General features: G+C 33.8%; 1 protein-coding gene across 2 annotated transcripts in view; it reads left to right on the top strand.

Moving 5' to 3' along the window:
- PCCA (propionyl-CoA carboxylase subunit alpha) overlaps positions 1-22,251 on the top strand; it is a 337,827-nt gene that overhangs the window by 136,169 nt on the left and 179,407 nt on the right. For both annotated transcript variants that reach the window (XM_015587373.2, XM_015587371.2), the window contains exons 11-12: positions 3,849-3,943; positions 7,720-7,870. In XM_015587373.2, coding sequence (XP_015442859.1) covers positions 3,849-3,943; positions 7,720-7,870 — 246 coding nt within the window. The remainder of the gene's footprint in view (positions 1-3,848; positions 3,944-7,719; positions 7,871-22,251) is intronic.

The raw sequence follows: 22,251 nt of genomic DNA, 5'->3' as shown, positions 1-22,251 counted from the left end.
GTGTTCACCTCCCACAGTTAGATTTCTTTCTGTCACCACATTTTAACCCCTTTTGTCCCATCTGCCTCCCCCAGTTTTGACTCTTTTTAAGTACTTTGTGTTTACAAGGAAATTTTAGACTTTACTGGTCAATCCGTCCATTCCCTGCACCCATCACAACCCTCCCATCCCCCTGCCATCCAACACATACCTGATAGGATTTGGATTGTGTTGCAGTTAGAGATTATTTTGGGCAGAATTGACATCTTAACAGTATTGAGTTTTCTAATCTATGGACTAGAATATCTCTATTTATTTAGGTCTTCTTTAATTTCAGCACTCTTTTGTAGTTTCGGGTATATAAGTTTATCTTTCATTAGATTTATTCCTGGATATTTGATAATTTTGATACTATTATAAATATTTTTTCTAAATTTTATTTACTTATTGATTGTTGCTTGTATATAGAAATATAATTTGGTTTCACATATTAGCCTTGTATTTAGTGTCCTTTTAAGTCCACTTGTTTATTTTATATGTTTCAGTTGTCTGTTGCTGAGTGACAAACCACCACAAAATGCAATGATATGAAACAACATTTAAGGTTGAACTTCAATGTGAATGTACTTAATGCCACTGAACTGTGCATTTAAAAATGGTTATAATTGTAAATCGTATGTTATACATGTTTTGCCAAAGTGAAAAACAGCACAACATTTAAGTATTTCTCATCATTCTGAGGGTTGATTGGATTCAGCTGGGCATGTCTTTTGCTTCATGTGGTGTCTGTACACTGGGGCAGTAGTCATGTTAGGGCTTCGACTCATTTGGAACATCAAACATCAAGTGCGTTGGAAGGTCAACTTAAAGATGAGCTCATCTGAGACTCTGGGGCAGTTGGGCCTCTCTTTCTCCTGTGTAGTCTTGGGGGCACTTCTATATGGCTACTCCAGGTGGCATTTCTATATGGATATCCAGACTTCTTGCATTGGTTGTCAGAACTGCTTGAAAGAGCTGTCCTGCCTTTTTAAGGTTTAGGCTTAGACAGGCACAGAATAATTTTTGTGACATTTCACAAGTTACTCTGGCTAGCCTAGAGTCATTGCCATATGGGATTATGCAAGGGTGTGACTACTGTGATTTGTCTTGTACTGGGGGTCATCTTTGGATATTAGCTACTGCAGCCCGTTCTCTCACTTCCAGTGATCATGTCCTTTCTTAGCAGAATATACTCACCTTTCTTCCAAGACCAGGATCTCCTCTAGAGACTTGGTCCAGGTCTAGTTAAGAATTCTTGTGTGTGGTTCCTCAAAAGCAGTTCTTCTGGTGGAAAGACCTGTGAATTTAAAGACAGTCTGTGATACCCACTCATACAATGATGAGAAAAGGATATGGCACTGTGGTAAATACCCCCATTCAACAAGGCAGTGAAAGAGAGGCACACAGTGTTCACTGGTTCTTAACAATTGAAAACCAGTAATTGAAGCTGAGAGATTTCTTAAGAGCTTCTTGTGGTAATTCTGGTGAGAGATAGTGGCAGCTTGGGCCAAGGCATTGGTAGTCAAGGTGGTTAGATATGATTGAATTCTGGATATTTTGTGAAGGTAGACCAGATTTTCTAAAAGATTGGATGTGACATGTAAGAAAAATACAAGTCATCAAAGATGTCTTTAGGGTTTTGGCCTGGAATTAGAACGGGATTGTCTTTTACTGAGATGAGAAAGACTGTGGGAGGTGCATGTTTTAGGGAAGAAATCATTTTACGATGTTGGACAAATCAATGATGTTGAGATGCCATTAGATATCAAAGTGTAGGTATTGACTAGGCTGTTTGATAATTTAAGTCTGTAATTTAAGGGAAGTATTTGGGGTGCTCTTTCTGTATTTCCTGTAACTTCTGTAATTCCAAGGGACAATTAATTTCCCCTTTTCTATATTCCCCATCAACCACTTATTTGCTACTAGATGACTACTTATGTTATTTTTCCTTTACTTGTCTGACTTTTCTAATAGACCTATAAGTTATTTAAAAAATTTTTTTAAAAATTATAGTTGGCATGCAATATTGTATTAGTTTCAGGTGTACAATGTAGTGATTTGACATTTGTATACCTTACGAAGGGGAATAAGAGACCAAGAAGTTCTTGAGGGCAGAGACTAGTTCTTATTCATTTGCCATCCCCAGCAATGAGGCCAGTGCCTTTTCACATTACTAATAGTCAATAAATGTTTGTTAAATTATGTTAAGTAATTATATATTTGCATCAGCTTTTTAGTTTAATTAGCTATGGCATTTAGCTCAGGTTATATTTTTAAACGTAGATGAAAGTGTCTTGCAGTAGCTTAAATAGGCAACAAAGATGTTTCCCATATCTGATCTACACTTGAAAGGTTTTTTATTTACTTATTTTCTTCAAATTTTATTTTTTCAATTTATATTGAGTAATTTGTGCACAGGATAAAGAGTAGTCATTGAAAAGTAAGCGTCTTTTTCTTCCTTATCTCCAAGTTCCCTGGTTTATATTATGGTTACTATGTCTTGAATATCCTGTCATAGTCTATGAAGTATATATCACCTGTTATGCTTTACATGAGCTATTACATACTGTGTCCTTTCTTGTGCTGGAACTGCGCACAGGCAGTTCGAATGGCACCATCAACCAGGGTACTACTGACATTTTGTGGGCTGGATCCAGGGATGCTAAAGGTCTTTGCATTATGTGGAACAGTCTATTACAATGAAGCTTTTTTTAGTAAGCAGTATATCTGAGAGAATTTTCCATATTAAGTACAAGTGTATTCGTAAAAGGCTGTATTAGGTTTTTTAAAAACTCGATGCATTTAAAGATTCACTTCCCTTATGAGCACTTTTTATTACAGTGTTGTCTGTTTACTAGTCTCTTCATTTATTTAATGGGATAAGTAATTGTCACATTAGTTTTATTGACAACCTAGTAAACGACAACTTAGAAAAAAACCATTTAGAGTAAAACATACAGTTTAAAGAAAAACAAACTCGATTCTATATATGAATCTAATATTTTACAGTTGGATATATTTCTGAGGATTCTTGGTTATGGCATTATTTCTTGGAGTCTAAGTCTACTTTCATTTCCTTGTCAACTAGAATAAAAAAAGATGTTGAAATATTTTTAGTCGTACTTCATGCAGCCATCTTTAACAGTCATAGAAATAAAATTCCACCTATTGACATTCCATTACTGTAATGTTTTTCTTTGTTTGGAATCATTCTTGAAGTTCAGATAAGTGAATATTTAATTCTAAAAATTAACTTTACAGTCATATATTAACCATTTTACAATTTATCTTATAATAGTGATCTTTTTTTGCGTTTTTTCAGTATCCATATAAAATATTAAGGTTATATTATATGCCATTGATAATGCATGAGGAAACAGGATGACTTACCCAGGGAGGTTGCGTAGCTGTTTGGAGCTAAAATTAATGCCTAGTTTTTTGTTTTCTAGAACAGCATTTACCTCTGTGAACTTAATATATTCAGTAATAAGCATCTACTCCTTAATCCTGAAACGTTTAGAACACATATACTTTTTATTGACACTCAGTGTCCTTCACAAAATTTGTACAATTGATGCCAGTATTTTCCCCAGTGTATTCAAAATGAAACATGAGAATTCTTCCTCAAGTCTTTTTGATAAAAATGCTTTGAGTTTAGGGGTTGTAAATATAAAGTTTTTCTCCATTAGCATCAACCAGAAGAGGAACATATATGTTCTATGAGGTTTGAGTTTTAAAAACCAAGGGGTGTTGCATGGAGAAAATGTTAATTGGCCACATGCTGTATGGGTATGGCTATATAGTTTTTCAAATGGTTATTGTTCTTTCAGGTTTTAGGTGATAAACACGGGAATGCTTTGTGGCTCAATGAAAGAGAGTGTTCAGTTCAGCGAAGAAATCAGAAAGTGGTGGAGGAAGCACCAAGGTAAGAGTTTTTCCCAATGAACATTTACAATAATCTGCTTTTATATTTCTTTTCCATTTTATTGGCTAAAATTGCTTTAACAGCCATGGTATAATATATTAATGTATGTTTTTATAATTAAGAATTTGCTGCTTGATCTTCCTTGGTATTTTAATGCATGAAAGTAAGAGAATACTTGACAAAAAAGTTGGGGTTTTATTAGAAGAAAAAGTTGGGTAGATAACCTGTTATGACTCCCATAGGCTTCTAGGTAATACAGACCCTTTGGATGTTTCTGGGCATGTGGAATTTCTGGGGTATATGCTTTCTAGGCTCTCCTATTGGTGGTGGTTTCATAAAGTTGATCCTGAATTTCCTGAATTTATCCTACTATGAAAAGGCTTCTGGGGCATGGTTCTTAGAAATTCCTTGATTTATCAGAACTACTTTGAGTTCTTCTCCAAGTCACCTTTCATGTGTTTGGTATAGCAGTTTCATGGAACTTTATTTCTAAATTGATGCTGGGTTGGTATTTGTATTCTGGTTTTCTCGTAGTTCTTAAAAATCCCAATTGAGTGTACATTGTTTTTGTTTTTTTGTAGTAACCAAGCTCTAAGGAATATAGCCAGCTTTAATCACATAGCCAATGTGCCTTGATATAATGGGTGTATAGTTTCTGAAAAGAATAGATGTGGATATTAATAAATTTTTAATCACAGGATAATGGTAAAAATCAGATCCTACTTTATATTAGTTTTAAAAATATTGTATGCTGTAGTGGTTTTAAAATATGGTCCCCAAATCCTTTGTCACCTCTCTCCTTGCAGAATTGGGGGAGGGATCTATGTTCCCTCCCTTGATTCTGTGCTCTGTGACTGCTTGACCAGTGGACTACTCAAAGCTGTCCTGTGCCCAGGCCTAATGAGACTGCCAGCTTCTACTTTCTGTCTCTTGGGACACTATGCTTAAAAACCAGCCACGATTCTGTGAAGAACAGTTCACTGCAACCTACATGGGGTATGCCCACGTAGCTCATGGCCCAGAAACAGAATATAGGAAGTAATGAGGAAGAAAAGGCAAAAAGGATGCTTTACGGAGTCTAGGAAGTTTTCTAGAACCTGCCTATGTTGATGACTTGGCAGTGATCTGAAGTTAGTCACTTTGCTAGAGAGGCTGGGAAATGTCTTTTTTCCTTAAGTAACTGTCTTTTTTCCTTAAGTTAGCTAAAATTCGTCATGTGGAAGAAGGGGACAATGGATTCTGGTAGAAAAACGATGGTCTCTGATATCTTTTTTTATTGCAAAATTTTGTGTTTTCCGTTGTATTACTTCCAATATAATTAACTTTCTCTTTTTTATTCAAAACTCAAGCCTTACCTATGATAAAAATCTTTCATAGGCTGGAAGCCATGAGTTATGATTTTTATTTCCTTTCTCTCTCTTTGCCTAGAAATGTAAGGTTTTTTGTTTTTGTTTTTGTTTTTATATGAGCATCTCATCTATTTAAAGAAAAAAAGAATTTATAGCAGTAGGAATAAAAAAAACTGGAACTGATCAGTAATGACGATATATATTTGTGTACTGTGAAATATGAAAATAAATGGAGTGTGTAGTTTTCAGTTCCTAGAATAAGAATTTACCCCTGTGCTTAGAGTGCAGTGATGAAGTTGCTTATAGCTCTGGGTGTCACTAGCACAGCTTATGATAAGAGAAAAGATGAGACCAGACAGGGCAAAAATGCACTCGAGATTCTCAAATATTATGATGTTATTCTTTAGTTGGGTTTCTTTCTTTGGGTTGCATTAATTTTGTCAGCCAGTTACTGTTAAGGTGTCATCTATACCTATACCTGTTAGGTTAATGCAAAACTGTTATTTATAATAGGCAAATATAAGATTCATTACGCCTGAATCCAATGATTAATCCTAACATCACCAAAAGGGAAAGGGTAGGAAGCGTACTTACCACCTGTGAAGTATTCTTTATACCCTTCCCCCACTAATCCAATCTGAATTTATTCAAGGCTCTAGATCTAACCAGAAGTTTATAAGAAATAGAAATATATGAATGTTAGAAGACATAGTAGGGGGGCATGCAGCCAAACCCAAAGTGTGAAGAATGAGACAGGAAGATAAGCAGATTTTGGCTAAGAAAAGAAAGAAAGGGAAAAAAAAAAAAAAAGGAAAAAAAGGAATAGAGCATTACCAGGTAAAAGAATCTTAAAGATGTGAAAACCAGTCAAATGCAGTAGCTGGCCTTATGTGGACCCTGACTTAAAGAAATTAGCTGTAAAAGATATTTATGAGAGAATCAGGGAAATTTAAATACTAACTGGATATTAAATGCTATTAAGGAGTTCTTATTAGTTTTTAAAGTGTGATTATGTTACAAAAGAGTATCTCCTAGAAACACATAAGGAAGTTTTCATGGATAAAATAATACCTAATTTGGGATTTGCTAAAAAGAAAAATTTAGTTGACCTGGTAGAAAAGTGGACATGCCGCGTAGGTAAAGCAAGAGTGGTATATAGTAGGAGTTATTACAGGTGGGAAACAGGTACATGCAAGTTCATTATACTATTCCAGACTAAAAATTTTATAAAATGTTATCTTAATCTTATTCATCTGAGAATAGTTATAATCCACAAATAGAAAAGTAGTCAGTGTTTTGTTTCTCAGAGCCTATTTTGCATAGAAGCAAAATCTGCGAAAATGCAAAAATTATTTGGTAATATTTTTTTCAGGGTTTATTGGAAGGATTTACTTGCCTGCTTGAAGGTGATTTTCATATTGCCAAACAAAAGTTTTGAGGACTTTTACTATGTATAGTCCATTCTTGTCATTTGTGGTAGTTATCTTCTATAAAGTCATTGTAAACACTCAGTGAATACTGAAGTATTGCTCTTAGGGAAAATACAAGGTTAGGTTCCTTCGAGCCTCTAGTTAGAACATTTTCACCAAGTAATCAATACATAATCTTGTTTTATATGTGTTTCTGTTGAGAGACACCTTATTTAATACATATTGTTGATTCATTAGCGGTGAATTCACAGTACTGGCCAGCAGTGCTATAACGCATGCCTGAGGGAAGCTAATCTATCGTACATGTTTTCTCCATAAGGCACATCACAGCCTCTTGTACTTAGGGATACCAGACTGAAGTCAGCACAACAGTTGGGCCATTTTAGATAGTGAAATCACTCCCTTCCCCCCATGAGAAAAACATGGCTAACCTGTGAAAAGAACAGTAACCTGTTACAGTCGGAGATCTGAAACAAGAAGGAAGAATGTCGCCTTGTTTGACCACAGTTGAGAACACACATATTAGGGGTCTTAAATGTTTTGCTGCTCTGAACTTGTTTATGAGTAACAACAAAGTGCTGCAAGATTAATTTTTGGGGTTACAAATAAATTTTAGCAAATAGGCAAATGTCCAAATATAGAATCCATGACCAACGAGGATCCAATTGTATGTTAGTTTCCAAGAATTTATTTTTCTTCCAATTTTAGCTTGAAGTGATTCTGACTATACATGTTAAATTTTACTAATTGAAACTACGGACTGAAATAGTGGTATATTTTATAAACCAATTGAAGTTACAATATAATATGGAATGTTCAAATGCTTTATGAAAATCCAAAGTTGATTTATTTAAACATGTTGTGCTTAATAACACAATAAGCATGTATTATAAGCATGTATAAAACACATAATATGAAATCTTAAATTGATACATATATTCACAAAAGATAACTTGATTTTTGTTGAAAAAGTAGACTACTCTTTCTGTGTTTGTAGCGTTTTTCTGGATTCTGAGACTCGAAGAGCAATGGGAGAACAAGCCGTAGCTCTTGCCAAAGCAGTGAAGTATTCTTCTGCTGGAACTGTAGAATTCCTTGTGGACTCCAAGAAGAATTTTTATTTCTTGGAAATGAATACGAGACTCCAGGTAACAAAAGCTGTTTTTTATTCCTCTCCGTGCCTCTATACTTTAATTTTCCTCACCCACCCCTTTTTGTTTCATAAAAGTTAAAAATCAACTTTATAAAGTTTTAAATAAAGATTTGGTTTTTGTGCTTGTGCTAAGACATCTGTTCAGAATGACAGATAAATATCAGGTTAATTTGGTGGTCAGTATCTAGCCCTTCTGCTTTGTTACTGTTAATATTTCGTATAGGAAATCCCACTTGGTTTTTTTCTTGAACCTCTCTTGATGAACCCCATTAGTTAGGGTTCATGTACTGTTAAGAGGTACTACTGTAGATATGATAAACAGAAAGGTATTAAGTGCTTACAAATTGATCCCTTTGGAAGGGATGAAGGAAGGAAAGGTATCTAGAGTGAGCTTCCAGGAATGACTCTTAGAACTATACCACCAACCTGGCTTACAGAAGAACAGCCACGTCTGCCAGTTTCAAGGTTGAGAAATCAAATGGCTGCCCCTGTGACTGTTGACTTTAGAGACATATTTCCTCGGTTCCTATCAAGGTCTCAGGAAGGTATTGGTGCTATTACTAACTGGTGGCTTTATTTTCTTCATTCTTCCCTTTTTCTTTTATTTAAATTGTAAACTACAAATAACAGAGAAAAGCACATAGAACACAAACATAGTCAAACACATTATTATAAAGCTAATATCTGTATATGCATCAGCTGGGTCTAGAAGTACCAAAATGCCAGTACTTCGACCCCTGCCCTCCAACTTCTCCCCTTCTCAGCCATTCCTTTTCCATCTTCCCTAGATCTGTTTACTATTCTGACTGAATCCCAAATAACTCCTTGCATTTCTGTACAGTTCTTCCTTTGAAATTTAAACACACAAGCAGTATAATTTTGCCTTTTTTTTTTTTTTTTTTTTTAAACTTAGTGGGATTGTATATAATTTTTTGTACCTGGCTTCTTTTCTCAACATTATGCTTAGGAGATTCAACCCTGTTTTATGTAACTCCCATAAGATACTCTTTTGAAGAAAATGCTACTATCTGTTCTATTTCTCTGGATATTTAGTTTGTTTCCAGTTTTATGTGATTTGTATTAATTTGCTAGGGCTGCTGTAACAAATTATCACAAACTAGATGGCTTACAGAACCGTGTTCACTCACGTTTCAGGAGTCCAGAAGTCTGAAATCAAGGTATTGTCAGTCTCGGTTTGTTCTTGGGGTTTCTGAGTGAGAATCTGTTCTCTGCTCCTCTCCTAACATTTGGCACCTGCCTACATGCCTTATTGGCAGCATGACTCCAATATCTACCTCAGTCATCACATGACATCCTCTCTTCCTGTGTTTCTCTGTCTAAATTTCCTTCTTTTTATAAGGACACCAGTCATTGGTGTCCTTATAACCCGATTGCATCTGCCAAGATCCTATTTCCAAAAAGGTCATAGTCACAGGTTCTGAGCAGACATGCGTTTTCAAGAGACACTATTTAATGCAGTACATAATTTAAAACACAAATGTGTCAGGAATTCATTAAGTTGTACATGCATGTTACACACACTTTTCTCTTTGTATGTTATATTTAACAATAAAAGTTTTAAAGATAAACATATGTGGTCTGTAGTGACGAAAAATAGCTTAGTGGTTCCCTAGGGCTGAGAGTTGGGGGCTGATAGCCCAGAGGTGTAGGACAGTAGAGAGAGAGTAGTAAATGGTACTTATGCCTGGAAGTGGAATCAGCTTTTCTTCCCTTCGGCTTTCATTGTGGGTGGAGGCGGAATTGAGTCACTCCAGGCGGGAACTGAGTAGGGGTTAAGTTTTTTTTATTGCTGTGCTTATCCTTCATGTACCACTAGGTCGCAGATGGTTTCTAGTCTACCTTTAGTTTTAGGATTTTCCTCTGATCTTGTGTTTCAGAAGATGTGTCTGTCTCATGCTCTGGCCTCTTACCCAGAGGGCACTCTTCTTGTTACTGAACCCTTGTTAGTCTGCTGGTGGTTGCAGGAAGGGTGTTTTCCGTTGTTCTCTTTCAGCCTTGGTCTTACTCAGTCCTCGTGTTCTTGGATCTTTAGGGGACATTTACCTCCGCCGTGGTGGTGGGGAGGCACCTGATGGTCAGAACCCAAAATAGTTTTCAGCCTCTTCCCCAGTGGTTATATTCTACATGGTATGTCTTTTTTTCATCCTTTTGCTCTCTACCTGTCTGCATTCAGACATTTTACCTGTGTCTCTGTAAGCAGTGTATAATTTTTTTAGCTAAGTTTGATGATCTTTGTTTTGTACTCAGACCATTCGCTCTGTAGAAAGTTAATGTAAACTGTGATATATTTGGGTTTAAAGTTAGAGGCTTTTAAAATGCTATATTTTTGTTCTAACTCTTTAGTTTTTCTTTTTTGGTTTGCTTTTGCAATAGCTATTATTTAATTTTACGCCTGTATTAGTTTGGGAGTTATATACACTTCTAATCTTTTGGTAGAACCTATATACATACATTACAACATACTTCCTTAACTCATAGCTTCTGATGGACTGGTTATAAATTGGGGTTTCTAGGACTCCCTCCTCAGATTTGATTATTTATTAGAACAACTTACAGAACTCAGGGACATATTTATTTACATTCGCTAGCTTGTTATATAATAAAGGCTATGATGAAGGGTACAAGCAAGCAGCCAGATGAGATACATGGGGCAAGGTCCAGAAGGGTCTCAGTGCTCCATTGAATTGGAGCATGCCACCCTCCCGGCACATGGGGGTGTTTGCCAACCTGGAACCTCTCTGAATCTCATACTTTAGGGATTTCTATGGAAGCTTCATCACGTAGGCATAATCAATGATTAACTCATTTTCCAGCAAGCTTCATCACGTAGGCATAATCAATGATTAACTCCTTTTCCAGCCCTTCTCCTTCTCCAGAGGAGGGTGATGGTTTCATGAAACTGAAAGTTTCATGATTTTAATCTTGGCTTGATCCTTTCACAGACCAGTGTCCATTCAGGAGCCCATCAAGAGTCACCTCATTAGAACAAAAGGTGCTCTTTTCACTCAAGATATTATGAGGGATTTTGGAGTGTTGTGTCAGGAATCAGGGGCAGAGACCAATATGTTTCTTATTTCACTGGTTTGCTTGTGGTGAACTCTTTGTTGACAGCCAATGACTTTATTTTGTCCTTTACTCATGAAAGGTGTTTTTAGTCTGAGAATTCTTAGTTTGGCCAGTATTTTTTTCAACTCATTGCAGATATTATTTCTGTGTCTCTAGTTATTTCTGTTGAGACTTCAGCTCTCATTCCAGTTTCTGCTTATTTGGGGATAATTACTTTTTTAGTACCATTTAGGAATTTATTTTTTTCTCAGATTTCCTTCAGTTTTTTCTGATTAATGTACATATATATTTGGAATTCATTGAATTTTTGAGTCTATGGATTAGTACCTTGCAACATTTTTTGAGAATTCTCCATCATTATCACTTCTGATAAATCTCTTTCCCTTTCTTTCCCTTTCTTCTGGATTTCTAGTTATTTATATATAAAAAACTTTTACGTTAGAACTTCTTGGTATACCATTGGTGTTTTTAACCCTCTCTTTGATATTTTTCAGCCTTTTTGGACATCTTCTGACCTATCTTCCTTACTGTTTCTTGAGCTGTATTTAATAACCCATTTAGTTCCTAGTTTTATTAATTTATATTTTTGGAATTTCTATTTGGTTCTTTAAAAAATATGACTCAACACTTATCTCCTAACCAAGTTTTAAGTTTGACATTCCTTTCCTGAACATAATTAACTTATTTGTTTTGTAGTGTGCGTCTGATCATTTCAATATCTGGAGCCTTATGACTTCTTTGGTATCTGTTGTCTTTGCTACTTCTTGATTGTGATGTCTGCTTCCTTGTATGCCTTCTTATCTTTATACAGATTATTTTAAAAATTGCTCTTATTAATAAATTGAACTCTAGAGTGATAATTCTTTTGTATAGAGATTTTTCAGTTTTTCTGCCACATGCCTGTGAATAGTTGTGATTTCTGACTACAGTAATGCAGGTTCAAAGTGTGAGGTTCCATGGACTCCCAAGGGCATACAAAGTCCAGTTGCTGTTCTAGAGGATGGTTGGTTTTCTTCCAGTTCATTCTTATCTTGAGGTTGCATTTCTTCATGGCCTCCACTTGAAGTGGGGGTGGTTCATCATTGTCCTCTTTTTTGGTGATTCCTGGTCTTTGTGGTTGTACTTTTAATGTTGCAATGCCACCAGAAGTGTAGCTTAAATTCCTGGTTATTTTTTCTGGAATGTCAAATGGCTTTAGGCCAAAATGATGTGACATGTTAGACTTCTGTCTCTTTGGTTTCAGTTTTGGGTTTTGGCTGATAATTCTCTCCTATATTCTTAACTCTTTGATATTTTTTAAAAAGACCTATCTGCCAGCTGCTACCTAGGCCCAGGTAATTGTCCAGAAGTGTAGCTTAAATTCCTGGTTATTTTTTCTGGAATGTCAAATGGCTTTAGGCCAAAATGATGTGACGTGTTAGACTTCTGTCTCTTTGTTTTCAGTTTTGGGTTTTGGCTGATAATTCTCTCCTATATTCTTAACTCTTTGATATTTTTTAAAAAGACCCATCTGCCAGCTGCTATCTAGGCCCAGGTAATTGTGAGCACAGGTCCCAAGAAGATGGATTTAGAGGTACATTATGCCTGTAGATTAGATAAACATGTGCCCCGAGTCTCAACACCCACCCTCCAAAACCAACTCTAGTAAGTGGATGCTGGGATACTGTTTCAGAAAACTCCTACACTCACACTCATTCTTGACAATGGGAAACCCACAGAACGATGCCTTATGCTTCACTGCTGCCCTACTTTTCCCTTCCAAATCTCATACATATGAGTTTGATTGACACATTCAGAACCTCATCCAGTTGCATTGAGAACTTCAGTTGGAAGGGAGCCTGGGAATAGGTTTTTTAACCTTCTTTCTTCTGTAGTATAGGAAAGTACTGTAGAAGGAGTTTAGAGTGAAGGTTAAGTACCAGTTCACCATTTTCAAATGAATATGGTCACCAAAGTTTTAATCTATGTTATGTGTAAAAAAGAAAAATATGACCCTATAGTTATAATAAATTATAACTACCAAATAATGGGACTGATTTTTGTTTGCTACAGTAGAAATTATGTATCTAGATGCATTTTGAGACTAATATCATAAATATTTATAGAGTTTATGTGGTTATTAACTCAGTAGTTGTTGCTTAAAACTTAAGATACTTCTTTTGAAATCACTTTTTTAGCCTATTCTCTATTGTGAATATGATTAGAGGTGACAGAATTTTCCTTTTGGAGATTAATTTAATTTTGATTAACCTTGTCTTTATAACAAAATTATCTAATTAGATAATTAGGTGGGAACTCATGTTTTTGATTAAAATGGAGACTTTATTGTGTCACGATGAGAATAATAGCTTATAATATCCTGAGGGCAATTTGAAGTGACTATAAAACATTTGTATTATATTCTATATACAAGAGATACTAAATTGTTTAGTTTGGTTGCTTTATCAGAATTTATGGAATTAATAACAAGTGGTTTTTTTTAGAACACTTTGATTCTGTGTTCTTGTGATTTTTTTCCCCATTTATTTCTGGCTCATTTATCTCAGTCCATAAGTTTTTTCAAGTTTGTCTCATTGTTATTTTCGATGCAGGACCTCCAAAAGTTGATATTTATATCAAATAATTCTATGAAGTCCATCTATATCTTTTAGGTATTTATCTTTACATTTTGTATCTTGGATGGCTTGCCAGAAAATTATGTTGTATATTCTCAAAAAAGATTATAAATGAATTTCAGGAAAAAAATTAAATTCTTAAGGAATTTTATGATATGAGATCTGCCAGTACTAAACTCTATATTATTTAATAACACACTTTGATACCTTTGTTTTCCATCTAATGTTTAATATTGCTTTCTCTCTTGCATTTAATTCCAGTGACAGTAATCCTGTCAATTACCAGACAAATTAATTTTGATTTTTTAGGAATGCATCTGTGTGATGGTATATTTGATAGTGGGAGGCTGAAACTGGGGACATGAAAAAGAATCCTGGCTTTCATAGTATTCAGAAAGCCATTCTTACATGTTTCAAAGACTTCTTTCTGATACTGTTTAAACAAATCAAATATTCTTTTACTAGATTTTCTTTATTTACTAACCTTAAATTATAATACTTAAGGCACATTCAGCAAATTCTTTATCTTCTAAGATATGTGTTACCTCTAATTAATGTTTCAGTTTGAGCCTGGAGGGCTATAATTTTCTTTTCTTTTTTTCTCGAAATTTATTGATTGAACTATCACTTTTTCTGGCTTCAGAACTTACACTTTTGTATTTCTGGTAACAGAAATGTGAGAAGCATCTTCCTTTTGCTAGATTTCCTTAAGAGCAAAATTTGAAATAACAAATAGAGTTTCTCCGTAAAGTGATATAACACTGAAAAAGTCACCAGATTTGGCATAAATACCTCATTCAATTGACTGGTTTTGTTCTCAGTATGGTCAGAATTTATGTCTCAGAATATTCTATATGTTTATTTGTTTTTTAAGTCACCAATTTTCTGTTGCTTATAGATGAATTCAGATACTTTAGCAGCACAAGTCTCTCTTTCCTGTGGCTTTCATCTCTCAGTGCTCTGCTAGTTAAGAGAGATTCCTTTCTTTTCCTTGAATGTGCCTTCAGTTTGACCTCTGCGTGCCTTTATTATGTTACTTGCTTTGCTTGGAATGGTGTGTATTCACTTCTTATGGTAGAAGCTCACATATATATCCACCCGTACACATCTTACCTGTTTCTCTCTGTATATGAAAGATACGGATAGGTAGTAGAAATACTCTACTAAAAAATAGAATTTTGTTAAAATGCTATTTTAACAAAATTTTCATGAACTAAAATATATGTAATTTTGCATGAATAACTTTAGTTTCTTGTTTTATTGAATGATAATACTAAGAATTGGTAGTTCTTAGTAAAAGAAAAAATCTAAATGGTTGAAAAGAGTATATATTGGAAAAGTAAATTCTTTATACCACATTTTTATCACCGCAACAAAGGTTTCTTCTTTGATCCAGAAACTTTTGTTTCCCAGCAGGATTAACAAATAAATGTAGATATAAAAACATTACAGATATTATTTGTAGCTATTTTTCTCTTGTTGCCTGTCTCTTTGACTTTGGATATTGTTTTTTTCTTCTGGTGCAGGAAATTTTTGTTTTTAAATCTTGCAATTGAATTTTTAAATCTTTTATTAGTTTTGGTGGTCTGATATACTTAGGCTTTTTCTACTCCATGATAAACATTTTTCTTCCATGATTTTTTCTAGTACTTAGTTTATCTTTCCTGGTGAAATTTTCACTTCATCTGGAGTTTTATTTTTCAATAGCTGCCTGATTGTCACAAATATTTTTGAATAATCACACTTTTCTAAAGTAATTAGAAGGCACCTTTATTATAACTGAATTCTCATATGTATGCATATTTATTTACTTGACTTTTTTAAACCTTACTGTTTATTCATGTACAGTACCACACTGTGTACATATCTATACATTATAATACTGTATTTAGTAGGACTATTCCTTTCTCATTACTCTTATTCTTCTGTATGTTTTCGGATTAGCTTATTTATATTTAACAGAAGAAAAAGAAATTAAAATGATGAAATTGCTGAACTATTAGATAAATGTTTCTAATTTTCCAGAGATAGTAATTCCTAAAGGATGTTCTTAATAAGAAAAATCATTATGAAAACCATTTATATTTTTGTCATGAAATTTCTTCATATCCTAATTTCAAAGACCGTATTGTTTCCCTTTTATAAAAATGAAGGGAAATCGACATTTATTTTTAACCCTACTGTCTTCCCTAACTCTTCATTTTAGCTGTTTTTATTATTAGTTTTACATTATTATAACATTACTTTCTCTTCTGTAGGTGTGAGTCTCCCAGTATCTTTCATCTTAGTTTTGTATTTTAACTTGCTTTCACGGTCACCATCAGCATGTTACCATAGCTTCCTGATTAATCAGTTTTTTATTTTAATTCACCTTTGGTTAGGTTCATTCTTTTTTTGTTTGTTTTTTTTCTTTTTGAACCAAGCACTTATTATTTAGAGATATCCATGGATACTGTATTCATTGAATTCTAAGATGAGTAATAAGGTTATTTTTACATTTGAAAAACTTTCACCTGGAATAAAAGTATGGTGTTTGAAACTGCTGAATTAATGTTACTGGCATTTTGACACAGTATCAACTCTTAACTACCAAAAGCAACAAAACAAAACAAAAAAAGAAAAAGAAAAAAGAAAGGAAAAATAAAGGAGAAATGAGAAATCACTTGGAAGAGGGAAGGCTCTTTGAACTGATAAGTATTGGGAACTACAGTTTTGTGTAGGTAATAGCCAGTTCTGCTCTTGGGAAGAAAAGGCAGGAGAAAACTCTTGCTTCTCTACTTTGATTTAGGGATAATTGTTGCCTTCTTCTAATAGGAGAGCCTGGTATTGATGACTCTGGCCAATTTTAATGATTTTAGCTGATTCTTTAATATTTTTAGTATCTTTTTAATAGATAAATCAATATTGGTCCTTATTGATTTTGTTTTTTTTCTATCAGCTTTCATCTGTGTAAGATGACATATGCCATTGTCCTCCTTCCCACACCTACTGCACAAATGCACACTTCCCATCCTTCTACTATCACTATGTCATTTGGGTTAACTCAGTATTTGGATTTTATTATGACCACAGTGTGAACACTATTCATAGCAGTCATGTTGTCACTTAAGATTATGGACCATTTTGTTTTCTCTATAACTAAAAATTCCTTTTTTTATTGCTTAGTTTTTCATATGCTTATAAGAATTTATCCACAAACTTGTCTTGTGTTTCATTATATTCAAAACACATAGAGTTTTCTGTCTCTCTCTCTCTCTCTTTTTTTTTTTTTGTAGAATTTCTGGTTTCCTTTGACCTGTTGTAGTCTGAACTAATTGTCCTCTACATTTGCGTCTTGGCTTCTAGCTGAGATTTACCCATCTTGTCCTGAGGAATTCTTATACTTCCTCATTTTTGGATTTCTTTTATCCTGGGTCTTTGACTTAAACACTGTTAGTTTATTCCTTTTTTTCCTAAAGCATATCTTTAAGTAGTTTTCTAAGAACCAGTGCATAGTAGCAAAATTATATAACATTCACGTGAGCAAAAATGACTCTACATTAACATTGTTTAAAGAAAAAAAAACAGTAATTTTATTGTGGTATAATTCGTGTGTTATAAGAGTCACCCATTTTAAGTATATAAATGCAGTTGACTGAATGTTTGTGTTCCTCTGAAATCTGTATGTTGAAATATAACTCTCAATGTGATGCTATTTAAAGGTGGGACCTTTGGGAGGTGATTAGGTTATGAGGGTAGAGCTCTCATGAATGGGATTCTTGCCCTTACAAAAGAGGCCCCTGAGAGGAACCTTCCCTTGCTGTCATGTGAGGACACAGCAAGAATGCAATCTATGAACTAGTGGCTTTTTACCAGACACTGAATTGGCTATCACCTTGATCATGGACTTCCCAGTCCCCAGAACTGCGAAAGTAATTTCTGTTGTTTGTAAGCTACCTAATTTATATTATTCTATTATAGCAGGCGAGGCAGACTAAGGCGAGTCAATGGGTTTTAGTAAATTTACAGAGTTTTGCTACTGACAGCAGAAGTTGGACAACGTTTCCATCACCCCATGACGATCCCTGTGCATATTTGCAGTCACTCTCTTTTTCCATCTCCAGCCAGGGCAACCATTACATTACTTTCTGTTTCTAAAGCTTTCCTTTTTCTGGACATTTTATATAAAAGAAATCATATAATATGTGGTCTTTTGTGTCTGACTTTTCCTTAGCATTTTACTGTAGTGTGTTTCAGTACTTTTCTTTTTATTGCTGAATAGTATTTCATTGTGTGGATATCGCATATTTTACTTATCCGCTCACGAGTTGGTGAATATTTTAATTGTTGCTAATTTATGGCTATTATGAATAATGCTGCTGTAAACACTGACCTATAAGTCTTGTGTGGAATTGCTGGGCTGGGTGGTAAGTTATGAAACTGTCAAACTATTTTCCAAAGTGGCTGCATCTTTTTACATTTCTGTGATTAATGGATAAGAGTTCTAGTTTCTACACATTTCCACATCCTCTTGAACAGTAGTTGCTTGTTGTCGTTGTTGTTTTCTTTTTGCATTCATGATTAAAATATTACTTTGCCAATTTGATAAACATAAAGTTTAATACAAGGTTTATATTTCATTTGAATTACAAGTGTTTTTATTAAAAATATTCATTTGTAATTTTTGTGAATTTTGCCTTATATGTTGATTTATATAATAATTTAATCCAGTATCTCTCATATATTTTTGAGTATTTTCCTAGTTGCTTGTTGTATTTTTGATGATAGCCATCCTAGTGGATATGAAGTACTATCATTGTGGTTTTAATTTGCATTTCCCTAATGCTTAGTGATATCAGATCTTTCTTCATGTGCTTATATCTTCTTTAGTTGAAATGTATACTCACATCCTTTGCCCACTTTTAAATTGGTTTATTTATTATCTTATTAATGGAGCTGTAAGAATTCTTTATATATTCTTGATACAGATATATGATATGCAAATATTTTCTCCCAACCTGTGGCTTATCTTTTTATTTTCTTAATAGTAACATTTGAAGCACAAAATTTTTAAATTTTGATATCACTCAGTTTACCAAATTTGCCTTTTATGGATTGTGCTTTTGGTGTCATACCTAAGAAATCTTTGCCTAAAAGAGTTCCTCCTATTTTTTTTTTTTTTTCTAGAATTTGAGTGTAGAATTCTGGATTGGAAATAATATTCCTTTAGCATTTTGAAGGCCTTGTTTTGCTTTTTTTGATTTCTGCTGTTGATATTGTGATATATTCCAACTCTTGATCACTTGGTAAGAAAAAATTTTTTTCCCTCTAGAAGCTTGTAAAATCTCCGTCCCTTCTTGTAGTCAAAACTGCTAGTTGTTTACCAGTTACTACTACTAATAAGGAAAAATGGCTTTTATCTTTAATTTATTAATGTTATGAACTCTTGATACATTTCCTTCACAATCCTGGAATAAATTTTGATTACTCATAGTGATTTTCCTTTGGTATTGTGCTGGATTTTGTGTGCTGATATAACTTTGAATTTTTATTTCTTTTTAAAATTCCGCCTTTACCTGATTTGAGTAATAAAGTTATATGTACATTTGGAAACTAACTGTAGGAGTATTATTTCTTTTTCTAGGGTCTAGTTAATACAGTCATCCACTGCTTAACGATTGGGATCAGTTCTGAGAAATGCATTGTTAGGTGATTTTGTCATTTTGTGCAAACATCACAGAGTTCACTTTCATAAATCTAAATGGTACAGCCTACTGCACACCTAGGCTATATGATATAGACATCGCTTCTAAGCTACATGTACCCTGTACAGCATGTTATTGTACAAAACAACATGACATTAAATCACAAGAGAAAAAGATGCCATCAGGAGACACAGTAAACACGAAATGTATGAGATTGCTGCCAGTGGAACATGGCATGCTGTTTTATAGGAAAAAATTTTTTTTTAATAAGTAGAAAGAGTACACTGTAAAATAATGATAAAAGTGTATTATAGTAAATATATAAACCAGTAAAATAATTTTTTCTCATTATCAAATATTATGTTATACATAATTGTATTATATTTTTATATGATGGGAAGTGCAGTAGGTTTGTTTACACCAGCATCACCGTAAACACCTAAGTAATGCATTGCACTGTGATGTCACTAAGTGATAGAAAATTTTCAGCTCCATTATAATCTTATGGGACCACCGTTATGTATGCGATCTGTCTTTGACAGAAACGTCGTTATGCGGCACATGACTGTAATAGGCATCATCTGTTTTTTAAAAATTAGAACTCAGATATGAATCCATTAGATACTGGTGTATTTCTCAGTGGTAGGCCTTTAAACATCTTTCTGGTCCCTTCCAAGGTAGATCTTTAGTGTTGTATGAGGTAATATCATCTTTTAAAAATTCAGTTATTTAAGGTTATGGATTTGTTCAGTCCCTCTATATTTTTTTCTTTATTTGTTGGATCTATTTGATTTAGAAAGAGATATATGAAGTTCTTCATCATAATTAAAAAATAGATATATTTTTTAGAGCAATCATCATAATTAAAAAATAGATATTTTTTTAGAGCAGAAAAATGAATGGTAGGTACAAAGCGTTCCCATATACCCCTTTATAACCTCTCCCCAGGTTCCCCTATTATTAACATGTTATATTAGTATGGTATATTTGTTACAATTGATGAACCAATATTGATACATTGTTATTAACTAAAGTCTATAATTTACATTAGGGTTCACTCTTTGTATTGTACATTCTATGACACGTATTCACTATTGCAGTATCATGCAGAATAGTTTCACTACCCTAAAAATTCTTGCATCCAAGATAGCTTGCATTTCTTTCTTTGGCTCTTTCACTCTTGCAACTTTCTTTCCTTTCCTTTTTCTTTCTTCTTTTCCTTATTCTCTCCTTGTGTTTCTCTTTTTTTCCTCATAATTTTCAAATATTTTCATGAAAGTACTTAAGAATAACAAGAGTAAAGTCTCAAGAATCTGTCTGTCACCTAGCTTCATGTTTACTTTCCAAGCATTGTTTCATGTTTGCCTTCTTTTCCTTGTTTTGCTCCTTTAGCTTGAGTATTTTAACAAAAAATCTCAGACGTTATGTAATTTCATTGATTACTTCTTCAGTATACATCTCTAAGCTTTCATCGCCTTTCTAATGTTTACATATTTACAATAATTTGATATATATAGGTTTATGACTATTTTACATGAATTGTTTGCCCTTTATCATTACATATATCTTTATCTTGTTTAAAGTTTTTAATCTTAAATTCTACCTTGACTCATATTCTATTACATTTCCTGCTTTTCGTTTTTATTTGCTGCTTTTATTTTAAAGCCCTCTTTGTCACTCATAATTATCTTTTAACTTTAAATAAAAAAACTCCAATCTGACCTGTTTTAGTATGAAAATTTAGTCCTTCTAATTTTAAATACTCGATTTTATTTAATTTGTCTTATGTTTTATAACTAATATTCTATTTGTTTCCCCCTTTTTCTATTTGATGCTTGAATTAAATTACTAATTATTCTTCTTGTTTCCCATTGATAGATTGGAAATTCTCTGGTCTTTTAAAATTGTATTTATGTTTATCCTCCTGTTCAGATAGGCATTATCTCCATTATTTGGATAGATGATGTAACGAACGGGTTCCTCTAACTTTCTGACACTAAAAATCCTCAGATAAATTCATATTTCTAGGCTATTTTTGACTTTCTCTTGTAGTTTTTCTCTCTGCAAAGTCCTTTTTTAGCTTCTATATACACTCTCCTAGACATACCTCTAATTTACTATAGCTTCTCTTTCTTTCCCCTTTTTTGAGATTTCTGCCCTAGTTCATTTGTTTAGAAGAAAATTTACATGGAATTTCTTCAGTTGCAGTGTATGGATGATGTATTCTGAAATGTCATATCCTCAAATATATTTCTTTAGTCTTGAAAGGAGGATGATACTTTGACAGAGTAAAGGATTTTTAGGTTTCTGTTCTTGTATTTCAATGGTTTATGCATTCTGCAGTGTTCTAGCTTCTGTTATGTCTGATGTATTCTGATTTCTATTGTAGGTAATTTATTTTTGCTGTCTGAAAGGTGGCCCAATTTTCTCTTAATCTCTGGAATTTGGGAATTTTTTTTCTCAATCACGATATGTGTGTTTATATCCATCAACTTTGCCTTTTACTCCATTCTTCTTTCAGTGTACAGATTTATGTGTTTCTTCATTTCAGAGAAAGCTTCTTTTGTTAACTGTTTCTCCTCCCTCCCTACCTGTTAGTTTTCTTCTTCTGGAACTGTTTTTTGCAGGTTTGGTACACCCTCTAAGGTTTATATCTTTTCTCTCATGATTACTCTCACTTTGTATTTGTATTCTGTTTCTTGATATTATTGCTTTATGTTTCTCTTCCAGGCTACTAATCTGAATTTCAATTAATTTGATCCCAGTGATCATCTTTTCCTTTAAGTACTTGACTGAATTACATAATTGAGAAATCATGTTATTTTTATCCTAGGAAGTCTAGTTGTATATCAGTGTGTGTGCTTGTGTTGCTACTCTCGAATCCACTTCGTATTTGGCCTTCCTTTTTTCCTGCTGCCCTCTGTTTGCCCAGCATTATTGTCTTTTCCAGAGAACTCTACCTTCTCATGATGTGCCCAAGGTAGGGCGAC

Source organism: Pteropus alecto, unplaced genomic scaffold (assembly GCF_000325575.1).
Source record: "Pteropus alecto unplaced genomic scaffold, ASM32557v1 scaffold13, whole genome shotgun sequence".
Taxonomy (NCBI): Eukaryota; Metazoa; Chordata; class Mammalia; order Chiroptera; family Pteropodidae; genus Pteropus; species Pteropus alecto.
The sequence above is the reverse complement of the archived record's forward strand: the minus strand, read 5'-3'. Positions and strand labels throughout refer to the sequence as shown.